At 53.8% G+C, this 22912-nt stretch overlaps 1 protein-coding gene across 2 annotated transcripts in view; it reads right to left on the reverse strand.

Moving 5' to 3' along the window:
• Positions 1-863: 863 nt before the first annotated feature.
• STUM (stum, mechanosensory transduction mediator homolog) overlaps positions 864-22912 on the reverse strand; it is a 56509-nt gene continuing 34460 nt past the window's right edge. Inside the window, exons 2-3 of one of the 2 annotated variants that reach the window (XM_023632802.2) lie at positions 8244-8423; positions 864-3649 (exon numbers count right to left, since the gene is read on the reverse strand). In XM_023632802.2, the coding sequence (XP_023488570.1) occupies positions 3615-3649; positions 8244-8423 (215 nt within the window). In that variant the 3' untranslated portion in view covers positions 864-3614. Of the gene's footprint in view, positions 3650-8243; positions 8424-13171; positions 13266-22912 lie in introns of those variants that run through there. The other variant, XM_023632803.2, reaches the window with a different exon arrangement.

The raw sequence follows: 22912 nt of genomic DNA on the forward strand, positions 1-22912 counted from the left end.
GCTGCCCCGGACGCTGACAATAGGGTGCCTGTGGGGCGGGGCGGAGGCCTTCCGGTTCTTTCTGAGGAGGTTGTTGTGTCACCCTGTTACTTCTGAGTGGGCCAGGCCCCCGGAAGGACCCTCTCTCGGCCCCCTCCCCTCGGGGGCAGGGCTTTGAGACAGGCTGTGGAGTCAGCTCCGTCCCTTACGAGTCGTGTGTTTGGGGGCATGTGGCTTCCTCTCTTGGCACCTCTGACATCTGAAAACCCAGCATACTCATACCCCCCTGCCAGGCTGTCAGTAAGGGTCACAGGAGATAGAATGCTCCACACCATGCCCGGGAGAGAGCCCAACCTCTGGAGGGCATCTGGCTCCGTGTCCTGCCCTCCCCTCCCCTCCAGTGCAGCCAGAGATGGGCTCCAAGGCCGGGCCTGCGGCGTGTCAGGCCGGGGCTGGGGGTGGGCCACAGCAGAGTGTGGGGGGGTGCCAGACCAGAGCCAGGAGCCACCTGCCTCCTGTGCTCCCTCAGGGACCCTGGCCTGAGGTCCTTGGCTCTACAGCAGCCTCAGAGCTGAAGACCCAGGTCAACAGTCTCCATGTGTGCAGGACACTCCCAGGTGCCAGGTGGCTCATCCTTGCTCCAGGGTCCCACTCTGTCATAATTAGGTCCTGGGGGTCTCTCATTCACTGTGACATTCTCTGTGAGCCTGTGACCCCTGTCCCAAACACCCAAGCCAAGGAATGTCCTAGGACTGATGAAAAGCCAAACCCGCCACATGCCCTGTGACTCCTGGACCATCATGCTGTGTTGCGCCATTGAGGCAAGCCCAGCTCTGCCAGCCACAAGCTGTGTGTCAATCAAGCACTAGCTGGCACGAGAAGCCTAATTTTCAGCTGGTTCGTGTTTAATAAATTACCTCCGGCCATCTAACAGCCGAGTGGCCAGCTCAGACAACATGGGGTACGCTAGCCACTGTCCCTTATCTGAGAAGACGATGATGCTGAGACCATGGCCTAGTTTGGAGGGACGCTATTTTGACTGACTCCACCCGCGTGGCAATCCTCACAGACTCATTGCTCAGAAGACAGGCGGGGTCCTCTTGGTCTCTGCCACACATCAGTTACCTGGAAAGGGACTTCCTCCCGAGGCCAATGTCCTCTCGAGTTTGGAGAAGCAGCCCACAGGTTGGGGGGGACCAGGGCAGGGGCTGTGCGGAGGGGAGATGTCCTTTCAATCACTCAAACCCCTGTATTAAACCATCCCACACTGGGACTCATGGTGACACCTGCCACTCAAGAAAACCCCACCTGTTCCTGGATTGTGTCACTAAACATGCAACATAAATTGCCATCTCTCCTCTACCCCCTCAGCAGCCACCCCCAGCCCAAGCTGGGAAAATAAAATCCTCCTCTCTCCCTTGTGGGGGCAGCCCCCTCTGAGGCCTGTCATCACTCCAGGGAGTCAGGTAAAGTCGGGCACAGTTTGGGGGAAGGGCTGGGGAGGCAGTGGGGGGGGGGCGGGCTGGGCCGGGATCTCCCTCAGCTGAAGCTGCTTTATCTGATTCCAGGCTCCAGGATTGGACATCGCTTCCTCCTCGAGAGCAGCCAGGAGCCAGCCCGCTCTCTTCTTGGCCTGGAGGATGCTGCCTTCACACAGCGAAAGGTTCTGGCTTTCTGGATAAAGCCAAATCTGGTCCCACGCCTTGAAAACACAGAGGCCTCCAAACATCAGTGAAACAGCCGAGGCCTGGGTTGGGTCATGAAGAAAGGTGGAGGGAAGAGATCAAGATGCTGCCATTTGTTCAAAAAGTGCAAGCAGCCCCAGGCAGCGATGGAAGAGGGACAAGATGCTCGTCAAAGCCAAGGGGTGGGCGGCGGGGCAGGGGCAGGCCAGGAGCAGAGAACCGTCTCCGAATGGGGCCCAGGGTGGTGAGTGTTTGGAGGGGATTCCGTTTCTCAGAGAACACCAGGGAGCTGTCCAGGCCACAGGGAGCCTGAGGCCCACTTCCCGGCAGGACTGTGGACAGGCTAGGTGGGCCCCTGCCCCAGGTGCGGGCTTTAAGAACAGAGATTATGCCAGCAAAGGGGCTCACAGCCAGCTTCAGGCTCCACAGGCATTCCCGTCCAGCACAGAGGAAACGGCCAGACCAGTCACTTCTCCAGCCCCTGATAGACAGGAAAGGCCCCTCAGAGAGAGACCCACCCAATGGCACAAAGTCCAGTGGGGTTGGAAGCCTGGCCTTGGTCCAGTCGCACATTTTAGCGATTCCTGTGTTAGAATGAAAATGATAAGAAAATGGACATCTAAATGCCACCATTTTGGATCTCCCTTCTCTTAATTTCAGGTTGATACTTGACCTACAGTAGCCTGGACAACTTCTGTTGGTTCCTCCCTCTTCTGGGCTCTGACTCTGCAACAATCACTTACAGAGGCATCTTAAAGGGTCCCTGGTCCCTTTGTGGTGGGAGGAATCCCTCTGTGACGCCAACAATGTCACCCCAATGCACCTGTCTGCAAGAAGGATTTTCAGATAGAGGTCCACAACCCCAAAACAATTTTGTTTTTTGCAGTTCTAAAACCCCCAAAGCTCTCAAATGGTAAAGCTTTCTCCCATAACTTATACAGTGGGAAATCTAACCTGAACTGAGGTGAGGCTATTTACAGTTTTTATTGATCCCAGTTAGTCTGACTATTCACGTTTCTCTGCAGAAATAGTCACGTGCTTAACGGTGGAGAGCCGTTCCCCTCTCCGGCAGAGGGTAGGAAATGGATGCTGAATGTCTCCTATTCTCTTTCTCAGATCGCAAATTTCTGAATTCAGAGGCCCATCCGGCCCCAAGGATTTCAGAAACAGGACTGTGGACTGGAAATGGTGTTAAGTGTATTGTGGAAGGCTGCCAGCCCGTGCCCGTTCAGACCTGGGTGGGTGATTTTGTGTATGAACATCCCGCAGTGCCAGTGGTTTTGCCCCAGGGACGGAGCCACTGCTCTTCTTCCCTGGGAGACAAATGTCAAAACACCCCCAGGCCCAGAGATCTCAGTGGCAAGGAAGTGGGGGCTGCCGTAGGAGGGCAGGGCCGGGAGACACCTGTGGGGATCCGTACCCCCACAGCTGAGGGCACAGCAGGCTTTTCCACGCCGGGCTGGAGTCTGTCCCTCCTCACTCCTGCCCTTGTGCTGCCCCCAGGAGACCACTCTGGTAGGGGCGGGGGACTCAGAGGAAGTAACCACCATAGTCCTGCCTCTTGGTGAGGCCCTGCTCACAGGGGAGGGGCCCCTGCTGCCCAGCCTGGTGGCTCCAGGGTGCCCATGCCATGGGCAGGGGGCGACGCAGGGCGGGGGCGAGTCAGAGCATCCTAGCATTCCCGTCTGCATCCCACTCCCCACAGCACTTGAGCTCTTCTGGGTGCCTGCGCCTACAGGGCTTTCTGGAACAGGGGGAGGGGCTGGCAGCCCTCAGAGCCTGCTGAGAAAAGCAGATGCGTTTCCAAAATAAATAATATTTTAAAAATCCCCACTTTCCACTCCAAACCCAGGAAACGGCAGAAGAGAACGTGTAAAGGTCCCTGTGTACACCGCTGCCTGGCGCGGCCCTCATGCGGCCAGCCTGGACTTCTCGGCGGCCCCCGAGGGCTCAGAGCTGCTGCGGGACGCCCTGCTCCTTGTAGCCTGTAGGAAGAAGCAGAGGAGAGAGGGTCAGACCCTACTTCCTTCAGGAATCTCCAGGAGGTGCCCCAGATTAGAATATTCTCCTGAGACCTTATTCATACAGACGTGTAAATGACTCTGCACTCAGGGTCCAACTTCTCCCAAGGGCGTTGGCTTTTTAAGGGGAAACAAAAGGATGGAGGATTGTGGAACTTTGGGTTTCATGGGGATTTATGAGAGGAATGTATCTGCAGTGGGGGTTGGAAGGTTATCAATGGGCTCCTGAACCTACAGCCCTGAAGCCACTGCACAAAGGTGGCCCCAAACTGGCCTGGCATGATTTCCCAATGCAGAGCCTCGGGAGAAGGTGCCACAGGCTCAGCCGAGCGGTGGGCATCTGGCACGTGAGGATGGAGGCAGGAGGAAGACAGCATACGGAGCGGAGTGACCATGCATGTGCATTCAGTCAGCTGGGCATCTGTGGCACAGGCAAAGGTCACTGAGGGCTCTGAGCCTTTAAAACATTGGTGATAATTACAAGGCCACTGGGAAAAACTGACCACTGTTGATATTAAGGAATTGTTGCTAATTTATTTGGCATGAAAGGGTAGTGTGGTTCTGTTTTTTAAAAAGAGATGCCTACTGAAATATTTAAGGGTGAATTTATGAGTCTGGAATTTGCCGAGTGGTTGCCCTCTATTAACTGGTAACCTAGCCTGCAGAGGAGCTTCAGTGGGCTTAATTGGTTTTCTCTCTTATTTACCAGATTATTCGTCAATTTTAGGTGCTAATAATCCAGCGCTGGGAGTCGGGGGAGATGCAGAGAGTCACAGATGAGAGGAGAGTGGCCACAAGTTGACAATTATTGAAGCTGCTGTGGGTATTCCGGGACTCATCATGCCAGGCCTGCTACTTCTATGTTTAAACATTTTCTAAAATAAAAAGCTAAAAATAGAAGCCCAGTGACCAACTGGGGGAGGGGTGTTTGTGTGCAGTGGGGCAGCGGGCCGTGGAGGGGAGGGCCGGGGCAGCCCAGGCACGAGGCCCGTGCCTCCATCAACAGACTCACCTTGGGAGACTTTGGACCAACACAGGGATGGGAGGCAGCATGAGGAAGAGAAGAAGAGAAAAAGAGAAAACAGTCTGAAAACAGAGGCCAGAGGGACCGCCTGAAATACAAAAAGAGGGAGGATGCACGGTGGGGCCCAGGAGATAGGACAGGGCTGTGCTCACTGTCCAGAGGGACCAGCCACTGGGGCCAGGGCTCAGCCCCATCAGCTGTGTGGGTTTGGCTGCAGGAGGCCACAGTGAGGGCTCTCCTCTCCCCGGGGCCACACCCGGCCAGACACCGCCAGCAAGCCCTGCCCGATGCCCCCCCTTCCCTTCAAATCTCAGCCAACCCCACTCTTCTGCTCGCCTCCTGCCCCTCGCTCTTTTTTCACCAGCAACCCATGTTTGCCTTGAGATGAACTCCGGATGGACCTGAGGAAGGACAGCTGCAGGATGGGTTTGATTGTGACAACCTAAAGATGTTGAAGGGACCCATCCTGGCATCAGCCCGCCTCTGTCTGTGCCCTGTGGTTCCCCCTTTATATGGACAGCAGCCATATATAAAAATCCTAACGCTTTAGGATAGACCCAGGCCTGGGGATGGCAAACAGATTTTATCTTACAGACATCTTGGATCCATTGGTAGTGACTGCCTGGAGCCTTGTGTTGAGAACATTTAAGATTGTTCAGCAGAAAGTGTCATGATTGATTAGCAATGTCTGCCATGGGTGCAGCAGTGGAATGAGGCTACTGTACAACTGCCAAGTATTTATTGACCTGTGACCAAGACAGGCTGTTATGGACTATGATTTGTTATTATTAAGAGAAGTAGAGCAGGGTGCTTCTAAGGTCCTGATTTTTAACTTCTACTTTGATTTATATTTCTCTGATTACCCTCTTAGGAGTTTTTCTTGATGCTAAGATTGTTGATGACACCCAAGACAATGCCATGTGAAAAATGATTCTGTATTGTGACAACTGAAAAACTGCCTTTGTTTTTACGGGAAGAGGCTGACGTGACACCAGAAGGAACGGCCCCTTATCCGACCATGTACTAGGACAGACAAGTGAATTGTGGTTATTTCCTGCAAAGTCGTCATCCTGGGGCACACACTCCATCTGTTGTGGCTCAGAGCGATCCCAGCCCACAGCACCATCTCAAGAGTGGCAATTACTCATCCTTGAAGGGTGAGTTTACTTTCTGGAAGAAGCGCACAGGCCCCCCTTGCTGACATGGGTGAGTGAGTCTGGTGGCCAGGTGGGGTCAGCGGGTGGAGGTGAGGTGTGACAGGTTTTCTCATGCGGCCCTCAAGTCCACCCCCCAAACAATGTTCTAAAGAGTCTGATGCAAAGATGGCATCCTTGGAACCAGTCTACAGACACCCAAGGAGCTGACTGACCCACAGTGAAGGCTTGGGGGTGGGTGGGTAGGAAGGGTGAGGACAGTGCTTCTGTCACTGATGGTCCTGCAGCCCAGTGGTGGCCCCCACATCAACCGCAGAAGAGGGGCTTCTGGCTGAGTGCCCAGCCTAGGGTGATGGAAAGTGAGGAAGAGACAGGGTCCCCATCTTCACTTCTCGGGGTCTCTGTTTCCTCATCGAGGACATGGTAAGGGAAGTTCTTGAAGTCCTCTCTAAGATCCAGACCCGTGGCTCCTGGGTATCAAGGATGACTGCAGACAGGAAGACCAGAAAGCTCCAGGGATGAGGTTAGGCATGGGCACACATTTACCGAGACCCAGTCTGTGACGTGAGCACCCAGGGCCTGGCCAGACATTCCATGTGATGGGGAGATGGAGCAGGAAGGGGGCGTCGGGCTGCATGGGGCAGAGATGGGGCAGCCTTCGTGGCCCTCTGTCTGCCGCAGAGGAAGCTTCCGAGAGCAGATGCACCTTCCAGCTTCCAACGGGGAACAGGGTCAGGTGCCGGCAGCCATCCCTAAGCCCCTAGGGAAGCATCAGATTCCCGCTGGGGAAGTGCCAGACTTTGCTGTTCAGGACTCACGGGATGGCTGGCAGCACTTCTTTCCTATAAGCAAAGTTCTACACCGCTCCCCCAAAATGGAAGTGGTCCCCAGACATGCGCAGAGAGCGAAGCCCCCATGAGGGAGCTGGATGGGCCTGCCTCAGTCTCTGCTGCTCGCCTCCCACTGTCCTCTCTGACGGGGCAGCCCTTGCCCTGAAAACAGCCCTCCCCAGTGGGGACAAGCATCTCCTGACTGTTTCTCCGTTTTTCCCTCCCTCAGCTGGCCCTGGCCAGGGGACCACCCTTCTCTGGCTGCCCTGTCTCCCAGCATCTGCCTGGTTTGCTCCAGCTTTGGGATGCCCTGGCAGTCCAGCTGACCCACTTCCTCCCCTGACCTCTGCCGCTGGAGTGGCTGCCTCCAGGCAGCCCGTCTGACCCATCAACCAGCTCTGCTGATCTCACTCAAGCTCTGGTCCCTGCACTTGCTCTGGTCCAGTGGCTTGACTGGTCCCCAACCTGAGGCCTTGCCTGGCCCTTGTATCTGTGTGTGCCCTGGGTCTTGGAACCTCATAGGATCCTGAACTCAGGCTGAGTCTGCTAGAGATCCTTCTAGATCATTCCAGTCCCTGAACCCAGGGCTTCTCCTCCTGCCTCTGCTGCTCTCACCCGGCACAGCTTACTTCTGGCATCGGCAATGCCACCTATGAGTGGTTTTGTTGGGCCTGGGGCACAATGAGGAGCGTGGGGTGTGAAGAGAAGGACAAAGGGCCTGAAGAGACGTGGTCACCATTAGTGAGGAACCGTGGCCTAATGAGGTGGACAGAACATGTGGAAATACAAGGACCACCCATGGGGGCCCAGGGTGACATGTATGGCTGCTTAAAAGAGGTGTCTGTTTTCAGACAGGTTATTTTTAAAAATGTTAGTCAAGTCGCCTTTCGTAAACTTGACGTCGTAGCGTTAAGTCCTCTCACAGAGCAGTTCTGCATTAAGTTTGTGTTAAATGACTGGCGGGGGTCCACTCAACGCCAGTGAGGAGGAGCCAGGCTTCAGCATCAGTGAACAAAGACTTAGCTTAAAAGAAGGCGAAATCATGCCTTCTGCCTGTAAAAACACAGCGGTGGGGCTTCCTGTGGGCAGTCAAGAAGCGGCCTTTTTCTTCTTTCTAGAAACTGCATGTTGGAGGCATAGGGGACCCGAGCTTACGTGGGCCACACCCTTGCCACAGTGTTGTCAGCTGTCCTGTTTCCTTGACAAATGTGACGCCTGATGTGTCTGAGCTGATAGGGGTCCCTCCCTCCCTTGCCCACGATCTCTGGCTCAGTCTCTGCCTGTCTGTACCCATGATCCCCTGTGGGCATCAGGGCTGGCATGTGGGGAGGGTCTCCTGTGCCAGTCGGCCATAAGCACAACTGAGGAGGACACAGGTGAGCCCCCAGGGGTGGAGCAGGCCCAGCCACGTGGAGCTCTCTGTGAAGATCTCACACCCTGCAGGATCGCACATGCCCAGATCAGCCAGCCCCTGTCCCACCTCAAGCCCTGCTCCGTGCATCCCAGCCCGGCCCCAGCCCCACAGGGAATTTGAACTGGTTGCCACTCACTGGCGAGGATGACCATGTCCATGCCCCAGAAGATGCTCATAATCCAGCCCACCATGACGATGGCCGTGAGGACCTGGATGAGGGCAGCCGCGACGTTCAGCCAGAAGACGCAGCACACGTGCCTGTCCGGGAGGTCAGTGCGGGCGCCGCACAGCACGGCGAAGGCCGAGACGAACGTCCCTGTGAGAGGCGGGAGGGGACAGCCTGCTGAGGGTGCTGGAAGACACAGCGGCCGGAGTGCTCATCGCCAGCCCGGGCCCAGCTGCTTGCCCTCCAGGAGCCTGGACAGGAGCAGCCAGTGTCTGGCACCTTCCCCCTCAGACCCCTCTTGTCCCCACCCCAGCGAGGCCAACGTGCCACCTGCAGGAGGCAGGGCATGGGGCTGCCAAGGGCCCAGCACAGTCCTGGGGCCTTTGGGGGAACACAGATGTCACGTGACAAGCAGTCCCTGCCATTAAGGAGGAACAGTGCAGCCACCTGCAAGGACAACAGATGGCAGGTAGAAAGGGCACCAACTTATGTGGCAAAGACTCTAAGGGCCTAAGCATTCAGAGGGAGGAGCCAGTGTCACTGGGGTGACACAGAAGCCACCCACAGCGGTAAATTCAGGAAATGACCCCCCAGCACACACTGGTTGCTAAGAGACAGGGGCTGGGACCCCAGGAGCCTGCACAGTGGAGAGAGCACAGGCCAGGGCAGGTCTCCTGGAACCCTTCCCTGATGGGGTTCCCCCAGACACCCCAGATCTGCAAGGGGAGCAACAGGGAGCCTGAGATTTACAGAGCAGCCACAAGGCGCAGAGCAACCTGGGCAGTGTGTCCATGTTCCTTACTTCCTTGAAGACTCGCCAGAGCCCAGGGGGAACATCACTACATTTACTGACATTTTCCTCAAGCCAGGCTCTTTCCCACACAGGCTCTGAGCCTCAAAACAACCTTGCAAGGGCACAGCCCTCCCCCTAAATGTATTAGCTTCTCAGGGCTGCTGTAACAAGTTACTGTAGACTCAGTGGCTTAAACCAACACAAACACATTCTCTTACAGTCCTGGAAGTCAGAAGTCTGAAATGGGTCCTCGGGGCAGGAGGTTCTAGGGGACCATTGGTTCCTATGCCTTTTTCAGCTGCTAGAGGCTGCCTGCATTCCCTGGCCTGTGGCCCCTCCTCCACCATCAAAGCCAGCCGTGTCGCAGCTTCGCTCCTCTGACCTCTGCTTCCATCCTTGTGTCTTCTCTCTCCGACTCTGATCCTCCCGTCTTCCTCTTATAAGGACCCTTGTGATTACATTGGGCCCACCAGATAATCTGGGGTAATCCCCGCATTTTAAGATCCTTAACTTGGTCGCATCTGCAAAGTCCTTTTTACCATATAAGGTAGCACACTCACAGGTTCTGGGCATCTTGGGGAGGGTGTTATTCTGCCCACCACACTGTCTTCCACCCTGTATTAATCTTGTGTTTCTGATGCTTTGACATCGGGGGTCTTGCTGACCCTGGGGAGGCAGCCCCTCCCAGGGCTAGCTGACTCCTAAAGACAGTAAAGGACTTTCTTATGCAAACCAGCCAATCCGGAGCCCATACCCCAGCCACCTGCTTTATTGGCTTTCCCACTCCTGGCCACTATAGCCCTGCCCCAATCACCAGGTCCAGGTGCCGGATGACTAGGGACAGCCCTGAGCCCCAGAGCCCGTCCTAAGGCTGCTTGCACTGCCTTGCCGTTCCTTCCCACGGAAACCACAGTAAAGGCTCCTGCCCACATTCCGCCCTCACGCCCTCTGCCTCTTGACTGTCCCTGGAGCTTCCTCAGTGCCCCCCATGGTATGGTGTGCCCCCTCCTCTTAGGAACTGTGAGTAACAAGCTCTCTTTTCAACTGCCATTGTCTTCCTGATCCATTGGCCTCACCATACCTAAATAATAATAAAACCTACATTTTAAGGTACGCGCACACACACACACACAGACTCAAGAATTAAGCACCTTGTCCAGGGTCACAATCACAGGTGGGCATTGAACCCAACGCTGTCTGATGCCGATGGCCATGCTCCTGGCGCCCCACACAGCCTCACAGGTGGAGATGACCTGCTAAACCAGGTGCAGGTGAGAAAGCAGGCCATTGGGAAACCGGCCAACAGACCAAGGACCATTCTCACATTTCTCACAGTTCCTGCTTCTGGAGGAAGCTGCCTGGGCATCAATGTTCCTTCCTCTCTGCACTCTGGCTCCTGGCCCTTCCCAGCCCAAACTTGGTGGCTCCCGCTGGCTTCCTGACCCAGAAGTGGCCTTCCCTTCGGTCCACACCCTTGCACCACAGATCCAAGGCTGACCCCTGAGTCTGCCTATTTCTGATACCCACCCTGCCCCATCCTCTCCGTCATCTTAGCAACTGCCGCCGACATGTTTTTCTGCCTCCTGAGTGGCTGACAGCATCTCTGAGGTCCCAGGCGGCATCCCATCCCCCTTTCTGCCCCCTGCCTCCAGCACAGTGCAGTGTATACACAGTAGGTGGCCTGTGGAAATCCAAAGAAATGCAAGCAGTGTTAAGTGCATCCTCAGACCACCTGTGTCATCACCTGTGGAATTTGTTTAAAATGCAGATGCCTGGGTCCCACTTGAGATCTGACTGTCTGAGTGGTGGCCCCAGAATCTGAATTTCCAAGCAAGTTTCTCCCTTCACTCAAATAGTGATAATACTCACTAAAGTGTGAGAGCCACAGAGTCAAGATCAATCAACTGACTAACCAGCCATTCTGTGTTCCTGGCACAGAGCCCAGGGTGGCCCTATGGGAGATGGGGGCAGGGGAAGACCATTCTCCCATTCTCACCAAATGGACATCCAGCCAGGCGTACAGAGCGTTTGCTGGACCCTCCTTCCTGGTGGATGAGGCTGGGCTGCAACACTTGAGTCTCGCAGTGGCTCATTCAAAAACCTGACTCAGCTCCTGCCCTCCAGGGCACCCCGAGTAGCAAGGGAGCTCATTATCACCACCTGACAGAGGAGGAAGCGGGCAGGGAGCTTGCCCAGGTTTGCAGAGGTGCAGGTGAGGGAGCTGGCACTTGAACCTCAGCCTCCTGCCAGGGGGAGGAGGAGGGCAGGGGTGCAGTGAAGGCAGGAGTGGTGACACGAAGGAGGGGATGGGGACGAGGTGGAGGGCTCGGAATGCCTGGATAAGGGGTTTCCCCCAATCTGTAGGACACGGGGCTCTGACGAAGAGTTTTGAACAGGAGACTGATATGATGGAAGCAGCAACTTAAGAAAGTTAATTTGTCAGCAAGGTGCAGGGTGGATTGAAAGTGTCCGAGATGAAAAAGACAAACTCGCGGAGAGCAGCGGCTGAGAAGTGATGGGGACAAGGACTCAGGGCTTGGTAGTAGACACAGGAGGAAACAGAGGACTTAGGGACCATTAGGAAGTGGGTGCCACCATCCTTTGCCTCTGCTAACATATCACGCATGTGGGATACGAGATGAACGTGAGCTGATGCCATTAAAAAAGAGAACACTACTGAAGAAGGAAGATGGTAAAAGATGAACAGGACCAAGCGGGGAAAATATTAATTTATTTTTTTATTTTTATTTTTTAAAAAATTCTTCTCCCCAAAGCTCCCCCAACCCGGGTACATAGTTGCATATTCTAGTTGTGAGTGCCTCTGGTTGTGCTATGTGGGATGCCGCCTCAGCATGGCCTAATGAGCAGTGCCACGTCCGCTCCCAGGATCTGAACCAGCAAAAACCCTGGGCCGCCGAAGCGGAGCGCGCAAACTTAACCACTCGGCCACGGGGCTGGCCCCAATATTAATTTTAATTAATTAAAATAATTTCAATTATTTAATTCTAATTTAATTATTTTATTTAATTAATAATTGTTAGCTAATAATTATTAATTAAATAAAATAAAAATTAATTAAAATTAAATTCAGTAAAAATAATTAATAACACAGATGCCATTTCCCACACATCTACAGTGTGCTACACTGTACTACCCTCTCTCTGCCTACATCACCTCTAATTCTTACATCCATTGAGGGTGGTTATTATCATCCCCATTTTACAGATGGAGAAACCAAAGCTCAGACAGGATAAGTGACTTGCCCACATAGCAGAGCCCATATTACAACCCAGATCTCTCTAATTTAGAAGACTGAGTTCTTTTCAGCCTAGGATGTTCCATCGTTACATTAAAAAATAAGGAAAGTTGGTAGAGCCGCTGTGGAAAACAGTATGGCCATTCCTCAAAAAATTAAAAATAGAATTACCATATCATCCAGCAATTCCACTTCTAGGTGTATACCCAAAGGAATTGAAAGCAGGGTCTCAAAGAGATACTTGTACACCCATGTTCATAGCAGCATTATTCTCAATAGCAGAGGCAACCCAAGCGTCTATAGATGGATGAATAGATAAGCAAAATGTGGTCTATCCATACAATGGAATATTATTCAGCCTTATAAAGGAAGGAAAATTTGCCACAGGCTACAACACAGATGAACCTTGTGGGCATTATGCTAATCGAAATAAACCTGTCACAAAAAGGCAAATATTGTATGATTCTAATTATATGAGGAACTTAGAGGGGTCAAATTCATAGAGACAGAAAGTAGACCAGTGGTTTCCAGGGGCTGGGGGAGGGGGAAGTGGGGAGTGATTGTTAAAGGGGACAGAGTTCCAGCTGGGGAAGACGAAAAGTTCTGGAGGTGGCTGGCGGTGATGGCTGCACAACACTGTGAATGTGCTTGATGCCACTGAACTGTATACTTAAGAATGGTAAAGATGGTAAATTTCAGGCTATATGTATTTTACCACAATAGAAAGAATTGAAAAAAAAAAAAAAAAGAAGGAAAGAAACTTCATCCTTAATGATTTTCAAAACACCTGGAACCTCTCCACTCTCCCCTGCCCCGGCCAGCGGCCTGCACAGCAGATGGCACCCTGACCTGTGGCCCGCAGCGTCCTGACTCCATGGGATCTGGCTGCGATCCTGCGACCCTCTGTCTCTTGGTAGCTGTGGCCTCGCCTCAGTCTTCCCGCCTAGGAAACGGGAACATGTTTTTATCAGACTGAAACATGAAATTTTCACTTTGGCAGGTGAAGAAGAGTTGTATAGCAGCGATTTCATACAGCTCAGCCCAATATCCATATGAGAATTTTGAGCATAAGGGACTCAGACAGTCTTAGAGTTAGAAGCTCATCCGGTCCATCTGGTGTCAAAAGATGGAATCTCACCAGAGTTGCCACACTGATGAGAGACCATGGGGCCTCTTCGTGCACCTGCCTGCTTGCCATAAGACAGGGAGGCCTCGAGAACCCACTGCTCGGCGGACACACGGGCTCTGCAAAATGAGTGACATCAGCAAAGACGCAGGCTTATCTGCTGGGAAAAGATGGGCTGGCCCGCATTTTACTTAAAGAGGAGACAACCTTAAATAGCACGTGTGCGGTGTGGGCGGGCACTGCTCTTTTCCCCACACTGACATATTCGTGCTAGCTCTAAGACGCCTATAAAAACATAAGCACCTGGCACACACGCTGACTTGGGCAGTATGTACATGTATTAGCTGCAGTTGCATTAATTTGGATAAATTAATCATTATTAATTAATTTAATTATTATTAACTTGGATAAATAATCTCGTTAATCAGGAAACAATAGTAATAGGTCCCTTTTGCCATATGAGGTAACATAGGCCATAGAAGGAAAGGATTAAGTAAATGGATTTATAATAGAAAAACATCATTTTAATCTATTCAGCAGGAAATTTAAAATACGATTTTAGCACATTTTCATATAAAAAGGTGTTAATTATTTTAAGTGCGTCTTACCCTCTAAATGAAGAACCTTCCCCGAAGGCAGTGAGTTATTCTAATTTATTCCATGTGCCAAGGCTGGGTCCTGGAATACGGAGTCCAGACAAGCCAGCGTTGGCGGCTTGGCCCAGCCCCACCCTGGAAGCTCCCTCTCTGGTGGGAACACTGGGTCACAAAGGAACATGGACGAATTCTGTTTGGTTGTATCAGGGGGGACTTCACAGAAGAGGTGTCCGGGAGAGGTCTGGAAAACTGATGGGAAGTCGTCAAGGGAAGGAGGAAGGGAGAGCCCCCAGAGAGCCCAGCCTGTCCGTGAGAAGCTTGGAGGGTGACCGGAGACTCGGAGTGGCACAGGGCAGCTGGGCACAGGGGGCATCCAGGGCAGTGGTGACAAACGAGGCTGGCTTGTATTTTAATTAAAAACTTCACAGATTAAAAGAATGCCGCTGGAGGTGGGCAGGGTCAGACTGAAGACGGCCGGAAGATCTCTGCTGCGGAGTCCGGCTTCCTCTTCCAGGCCACGGGCAGCCACCGGGAGGGGTTTCAGTGGGGAACTAGACGATCAGGTTTGAAGTTTAGAACAAATGCTGCGACCTCAAGGGGAGGATGGGGCAGAAGGCTGAAGGCTGAGAGGACAGACGCGGCAAAAGAGGAGACAAGGAGGGAAGTGGGGCGTGGCAGTGAGCAGGAGGTGAGAAGGACCCCCCCCCCCCCCACCGAGGAAGAGGAGGCAGTGTCCCAGGATTGGGTGACCTGCTGCATGTCGGGAAAGGGAGAGAAGTGGGCACGGAACGGGTGTGGGTTTCTGATTTTCCACTCTACGTGGTGAGGGTGGAGCTGTGAACCAGGTGGGAAAGCTGGAGAGGGCAGAGTCCATCGGCTGAGGAGAGCCAGCAGGAGACAGGGACTCGGGGGGGCCGACCTCTGGCCCTGGAGAAAGCCACCGCAGTGAGTGAGGTCACCCCAGGAGGGCAGGGAAGTCAAGGAAAGAAGACCAAGGGAAGACCCGGGCGGGCATCAGGATCTTACGGTGAGCAAGGAAAGAGACCACAAGAAGATGGAGGGGGAGCCATCAGAGAGGTGAGGGAGGGTGTTTCATCCAGAAACAGGAGAGGAGAGTCACAAGGAAGAGAAGAGGTGGGCAGGGTCGCCTGCTGCAGAGAAGGTGAGGGGACTAGGTGAAATCAGGGGTCTGATTAGGCCACAGGCAGCCTCAGTGAGGATGACCAGGCAGGGAGCAGGGTGTTGGAGGTTTGAGGCAAGAATGAGGGGTGGATCCCAGCACAGAGGTGAGGACCACTCTTCCGAAAAGTACATGGGACAAACTCTAGCTTGTTTATCTGCTGAGTACAGGCTGCCAGGGAGGCGAGGACCAGGATATAGTTGTTTAGGGATAAGCGGATGTCACAGTTCTTGATAAGACCAGACGGTGAAGGGTGGGGCATTTACAGCATTTTCCAACCCCGTCTGTGCATCCGAATTCTCAAACTGAGGCTTATGAAAATGCAGGTTCCAGAGCCCCACCTCTAGACCACCAAAGGCACAGGGATGAATCCAGAGACCGCTTGCTTAAAAAATAGAAGATTCCCTCAGGCCCAGCCCCATGGCATATGGTTAAGTTCAGTGCACTCTGCTTCAGCACCCAGTTTCGAGGGTTTGGATCCCGGGCACAGACCTACACCACTCGTCAGCCATGTTGTGGTGGTGACCCATATACAAAACAGCTCAGGGCCAATCTTCCTCAAGCGAAAAATAAAAAAATAATAAAAAATAAAAGAACATTCCCCCAGCTGATTCTAATGCACCATTAGGTTTGCGAATCCCTTCTGAGTGGGGGAGACCTTGGCCTTGCAGATACAGAGCCAGAAAACTACACAACCTTGTAGGAAATCAGTCCACGATTCTGGCCTCTTGCTCTGTCCCACAGGGTCCCCCATATGACTCAGTGCTGAGTCGAGGAGACTACCCTCTGTGGCAGAGGCAGGGGGCAGGGGTGCTGGGCATAACGTTCCTGGGGGAGCCAAGGCCCGGCCAACACCAACTGGCACAAAGGGAACTGATGGTAATGAACTCGGCTGACGACACCTGCAACTTAGGCGGGACATGCGATGCAGGTCCTCCCAGATCCTGAGGAAGAAAGGCCTGAGGAGGACGCCCCATGGACACTTACAGCAAAGACACTCGCGGGCTCTGCCACCACAGCCCCCTCTGGCTGCCATCACTCTGCGGAGGTCACTGGCTTCCACAAGGAGCTCAGGGCTCACACCCCAGATGCAGGTGGGCGGGGAGGGGAAAGCGTTCATCCACTTCCATCCTGGAAGTCCCTGAGGGCTCCTACGGGAGCTCCTCCAGCCCAGCCCCCCACTTCGGTCAGGCGCTGGACAAGGAGCAGCCCGAGGTGGGCTGGTGCTGTCCCCCGTCAGGGGAGGGCCAGCTCTGCTCCTTCAAGACAGAACCTGGGGGCTGGAAGCGTCCCTCACGGGCCCTTCAGGTTCAGCTGTTGTCACAACCCACGTGGGAGCCGTGGAAGGCGCTGGGCTGGGGAGGGGCTCTCAAGGCCTCTTGGAATGCAGAGGGGGAAGGGCAGAGCTGTCTTCTGAAGCAGCTGCTTTCTGTAAAACGTGCTCTCCTGGGACCGAGGCCAGGAAGTCGAGTGGGATCCCAGAAGTCACCTGCAGCTGGCTCTGCACTCGTTAAGATGTGGTGCTCGTCAGCGGCCGTGACTTACACCTGGACGCCCTCCGTCACTCCTCCAGCGGGGGCTGGTGGAGCACAGCCGTCTTACCAGCACAACCTTGAATTCGAGCTTCGGGGGGACAGGAAGGAGATGTAAGGGGAGACCCGTCCTGGAATTCACAGCAGATTTGGAAGGACAAGCCTCACCCTACGGAGCAGGACCACTGCCCACGGCTGTCTAGTTCACAGCCAGAACGAAACGAATGGGAGCTCATGCTCAGGGTCACACTCAGCGCCACGAAGCTTCAGTTCTCAAGCCTGCGGGGCGTAAGGAACAATGGAGACTGTGCTACCGACGCACTTTCCCGGGCCCCACTGCCCTGAGATTCCTGTTCAGCAGGTCCAGCCATCATCTTTTCATCACTGTGCAATTATTTCAGCCGGCAATGGAAAAGGAAAGGAAAGAGAAGTGACGAGAAGCCCACGAATGATTCTGGGCAAAAGTCCTAGGAAGACAGAATGAGGACAATCTGAACGTACCCAGGGTCTGCGTGCCCATGGCCTGTACTCAGGGGAGGTCTGTGGACAATGAGGCTTCAGTCCTCAATGGGGATCTGCACCCTCCTCCTGGCATGCCTACTGCTTTGGTTCTGATTTCTTAAGAAATGGGGCCGGCCCGGTGGCAGAGTGGTTAAGTCCACTCACTCCACTTTGGCGGCCCAGGGTTCACGAGTTCGGACCCCAGGCACACACCTATGCACGGCTCATCCAGCCACGCTGTGGCAGCATCCCACATATAAAATAGAGGAAGATGGGCATAGATGTTAGCTCAGGGCCAATATTCCTCATCAAAAAAAAAAAACAAAAGAAAATTTAAAAAAAGAAAAGGGGTAGAAAGGGGTGAGGAGTTTGGACATTGTGTGTTCATGTACACTGTGGGAAGGCACTATTTTTTCAGCTCAAAAACTCTGGAACAGTGTACGAGGAGAAGGCTGTGCTAGGCGGGCAGGGAAGATGCATGCAGACCACCCCGAGCAGGACCACGTGTGTCTTAGAGGATGCAGGGAATCACTGTGGGCTGAGGGCGCGGGCAGCCCAGGGTTCAAGGCTGCGAGGGTCAGTGTGGACAGCTGTGCCCTCACCCAGAAAGCGTGTTGTGGCCCCGGCACTGGTCTGCACCCTTCACTTCCTGGCCGGCAAGGAATTTGCAAAGAGGAAGGAGACAGACCATCACACCGAGACAGAACAGTGTAAGGCAAAACATGGACAGTTCTAGTATTTTCGTCGTCCTGACCACCCTCAAAGTTCTTCATAAGGAATCTGCCGGTGCCTTCGACCTGCGGCAAAATGGTCCGAGAACTGTTCACACCATTCCAGACAGCACACAGACGCCCACCGAGGTCACGGCAGCGTGTCAAGCGTTTGGCTGGGTGCACATCACTCGGCACCATAACGGGCGTTCCCTCTGCTATCAACAGCTCCTGGTGCCCCTTCTATCCACTGTGATCCATTAGAGATGGGACGTGAATTCATTCTGACTTGAACCTTTCCAAGCCTGCATTTCACGGAACAAAGATAACGAAGGGTGGACAGGTGGGCGTCCCCCAGGAGAGAGCAGGTGTGAGGCATCCTGAACCGCTTTGCCCTCGGCCCCAGCTGCTCTTCCAGGCCTGAGGCCCCTTCTTCTCTCGCCTCTCCACGGTCAGAAAGTACCAGCTCGGGGAACAAACTCTACTCCTCCCTGGGGCTCCCGCAAAGGCTGGGGATCTGAGGCTTGAGGAGCTCAGGGAAGGCGGCGGAGTGGAAGTCTTCAGAAGGACGGGGGCCTGCACGTGAGTCCTTGGGGGATACCAGCCCTCGGTCGCTCCCATAGCCATGGGGTAGGGCTTGGATTTTCCAACTGAAAAGCCTTCGTGGCATAAAGGAAGGAGAACAGGGAGCCCCACTGGCTGGAACAGATAAATCTGTCACCCTTCCTTCTGAGGACAGAGGACGTGAGACAAGCTCCCTCCTCTGTCCCTCTTGGTGCTTCCACCTTGACATCAGGCTGATTATTCCGCTGGAGGCTGGGTCGACTAAAGCCAATAATTAATTTTAATGGTGCTGGGCATTGCGTCAGCCTCCCTGGGCTTGTTAGCAAATGTCCCCTGCCAGATCCCCAATGAGCTCCAAGACGTGTTCCCGGCCCTGGACGGCCTGTGAGGGGCTGGGGGCTGCAGAACGGAACCGGACACCTTAGGGCTTTCTCAGCGGGGGCCCCGGATCGCCCCAGGATGCTGAGCCTGAGCAGAAACTTAACTACGTGGAATTCCTCAGTTCCCCAGTTCTGAGCTTGTCATTTCAGGTTCCAGGCTTACACACCAGAGGGTGAACCGAGGCAGCAGGGATGGGAGGGGGAGGGCCGTTGTGCAATGACCGGGGCAGGGGAACCCGGCCGGCACTGAGGCCCCTCAGGACCAGGCTTCGTCCTTCCCACCTTCCAGCAGGACCTGCGTCAAGGGTGGCCAGTCAGGTGGGAAGACCAGCAAGGGCAGCCGCGGTGACATTTGTTGGAGGAGACAACACAGCTTCCCTCTCCTTAGAATTTGCAAGCTGACAAGATGAAATTTCCATGGATGGGCAGACACTGAGATTGAAAACAGACAGGGGCTCTGCCCAAGGTCACAACTGCCAGGGAGCCTTTCTGAGATCACCGCGAGAGCCTGCAACATGATGAAATCCAAAGGATCTCTCTGGGGATGGCAGCCGCGGAGAGCAGGGGTCCAGCCCTGCGTTGACCCCTTCTTTTAGTGTGTGTCTGTCATCCATGGGGGTGAGGCTAAGGCATCTGGGTTCATGGCGGACGCTCGTCCAATCACCCGAATAAAATAACATTTGTGAAGCAACTGCCGTGTGCTCAGCACTGAGCCGGCTAAGTTGAGCCACTCTCCTTATTGATTCCAGCGTGGGGACAAGGCTGCCCTGGGCCTGCAGCACCCAAGTGCGTGTGAGCCCAAGTGTACCAGGCTAGGGGAGCTCATCACTGGGAGTGCCGGGGGGCTGTCCCCAGGTGCCCCAAGCTGTGGCACATACACGGGGCATGCAGGAGGCCAGCGCCGCCCTTCATCCCGCCCCCAGCCCTCAGCAGTAGGGTCCTGGTGGGCCTCTGCCACGTGCATCACTGGTGGTAGTGGGACATTTCCAATCACGCCGCCTAGGCCTGGAGGCTCGTTCCTGGGCACAACGTTGCCTCTTCCTTACGATCGCACCCAATTCATTTCATCCGTTCATTTTTCCTTGTCTTCAGGTAGCATTTATAAAGCACCTGCTGGGTGTCAAGAACTGGGCTAAATCCACATGTACCCAAACATAAGGAGCGTCCCGGCCCTAAGAATCTCACAGGGTGGAGAGAGAGACAAGCAAGCCACGGCGCACAACGCTACGTGGTCCGTCCTGCAAGATGAGGCCAGGCCAGGACAGCACCGGGGTTTCAAAGGTGGGCTCTGGCATCAGAAGGCCAGGCCCGAGTGCCAGCTGCACCACTGAGATGCCGTGAGACCTCAACAACGACGCAACTCCTTAGACTTCAGTCTCCTCGTCCACGAAGTCAAGATCATGATAGCAGCCTGCCTCGCAGGGGGAAATGGGGGCCAGACTCGTGCATGGAAAGTATTCAGAACACCGTATGCACTCAATAAGAGACACCCGGGAGCGTGAGGAGGGTCCCCCCAGACTAGGGAGGCGGGTGATGGGGAAAGTCTTCCCCGGGAGGCGGTGCTGGAACAGAACCCTGAGGAAGGAGCTGTTCACTGTGAATACAAGCGTGAACTTGAGGATCTCAGTGAATCCTGCTCTCTGAGTGGCTTGTAGCCAATGGCACGACTCTTCACTCCACCTTTTAAACAAAACGTATTATAATTGCTAAGTTCACTGTGTCAGCCTCGTGAAGCCAGAGGCTCCGTACGCATCCATATGCCACAGTATTATGCAGCCAGGAAAAATTATAGTTATGATGACTACGCAGCAAGTCAGGCAAGCGCTTTAAGTGAAATTGTAAAAATAGTATGTAGACTGCACAGGGAACTATTTAAAAATATTTACATACGTGGACAAGGATATGAGTGTATTGAGCAAAACGAGAAATGTTTCGCCATGGCAGAATTATAGGGAGCTCTTTCTCTTCTTTCTACAACAAACTCTCTTTTCAGTTAAAAAAGTGTTAGGCACCTGTTGAGAGCCAACTCTGCAAGTCTGTGCACAAAAGAGCATCTAGTGGCCCCAGAGAAGGCCAGGTGGCACTCAAGCAGTCTGACACCTGACACAGAAAAGAAAGGATGTCATGTGACTCTGCCAGGGCTGCGACAGAGCCCCTGTACTTCCTGGGACCCCACTGAATGCAGCCCCCAATCCTAGGGTGTCGTTCCCAGGGAAGCAGGCACGGCAGGGAGCTCGCTCAGTGGGGCGCTTGGGCTCACCTGCTGGAGGCAGGATGAGAGGGAGGACACTGAGGGAAGACCCAGGGAAGGACCAGTCCCCAGAGGCCTAGAGGAGCCATTGCAGATTCATTTGGGTGGCCGCATGATGACAGCAGTGGAAAAGGAGGTGGCTCAGCTGAGTGGGCGCCCCGGCCTCCCAGAGGACCAGGGAGGAAGGAGGGAAGGTGGAAGGAGGTCTGGGTGGGGCCTGCGCAGGTGCTCCCCATCTGACTGGGGACTCCGCTCAGGCCTGGCAGACACACCTGCTCCCTCCTGGAGCCGTGCCCTGCAGGTGGCCTGTGTGTGTGCTCCTATGCCAACTTCCTCCCGGGGCTCAGGGCACTGGCCCCAGGACGTCTTTCTCCGAGCTGGGCTGACATTGCTGCTCATGCCCTGGGGACATGCCACACTTGCAGAGACAGGTTGTCCATTGTGGCCTTTATTTTGGAAGTAATCAACTCAAACAGGCCTAAATGACAAAGGGATTTATTGGTTCACGTAACTGGAAAAGTCCAGAAAGGCAGGATGGGGCAGTGGTTATGGGGTGTGTGCTCTCAGGTGAGACTGCTGAGTGTGATTCCCTGGCTATCATTCACTGGCTGTGTGAACTTGGGAGAATTACTTGGCTTCTGGAGGTCTGTTTCCTCATCAGAAATTTTCAAACCTATTTCCATATCTGTAAGATAGGGGTTAGAATAATACCCATATCCACAGCTCTGTGTAAAGCTTAATACAGATTATGCATTTAAAGTGCCTGAGACATAACTAAGTGCTTAGTCGCTGTTCACTGTTTTTTTTTTTTTTTTCGAGGAAGATTAGCCCTGAGCTAACATCTACCACCAATCCCCCTCTTCTTTTGCTGAGGAAGATTGGCCCTGAGCTAAGATCTGTGCCCATCTTCCTTTACTTTATATGTGGGATGCCTGCCACAGCATGGTTTACTGTGCAGTGCTAGGTCTGTGCCCAGGATCTGAACTGGCGAACCCTGGGCCACTGAAGCGGAGCATGCAAACTTAACCACTGTGCCACTGGGCTGGCCCCCACTGTTCACTGTTTTGATTATTAGTAAGAATTCAGGATTGGTTTGATTCCATGGCTCAATGATTCAACAGAGACCCAACATCTTCCATATCTCTCCTCTGTCTTCCATGGTGTCAGCTTTATCGCAAGACCAACTTCCCTCATGGTGACAAAATGATTGCAGCAGTTCCAGGTTTCACATCCACATACCACTTGTCAGAGGAGACAGAACATTTCTGTCCTGGCATTCCAAGCAGGAGTCTTGAGATTTACCCAGAGAGGGCTGTTTAGGTCACATGCCCACCCTTGAACCAACGATTTGGCAAAGGAAATGGAAGGTACTTATTGGCTTAAGCAATTGGGCCCACCTCTGGAGCTAGAAGTGGGCTCAGCTTTCCCTGCAATGCCCAGGCTACATGAAGGAGGTATGGATTCCTGAGTGAAAATCTTAGTTTTGGGGGGAAGTGAGAAGAGGGTAAAACGAGGCTGGTAAGTGGTCAGTGACGTTCGCTAACAGAGGGGAAATACGTTACAAAATCTAGCAGAGAAATGATAAATTGGACCATCTTCTTCCAAATGGAGGTGTGGTGGTTTTAAAAGATGACCCCAAATTCTCTGACACTCTTCCATCAGAGGTGTGGTCCACATTCCTTCCTCTTAAACTGTGCTCCGTGACTGACCGACAGAACACCAGACGTGGGAGTGAAGATGCCTCCAGGTG

This window comes from Equus caballus, chromosome 30, assembly GCF_041296265.1.
Source record: "Equus caballus isolate H_3958 breed thoroughbred chromosome 30, TB-T2T, whole genome shotgun sequence".
NCBI lineage: Eukaryota > Metazoa > Chordata > Mammalia > Perissodactyla > Equidae > Equus > Equus caballus.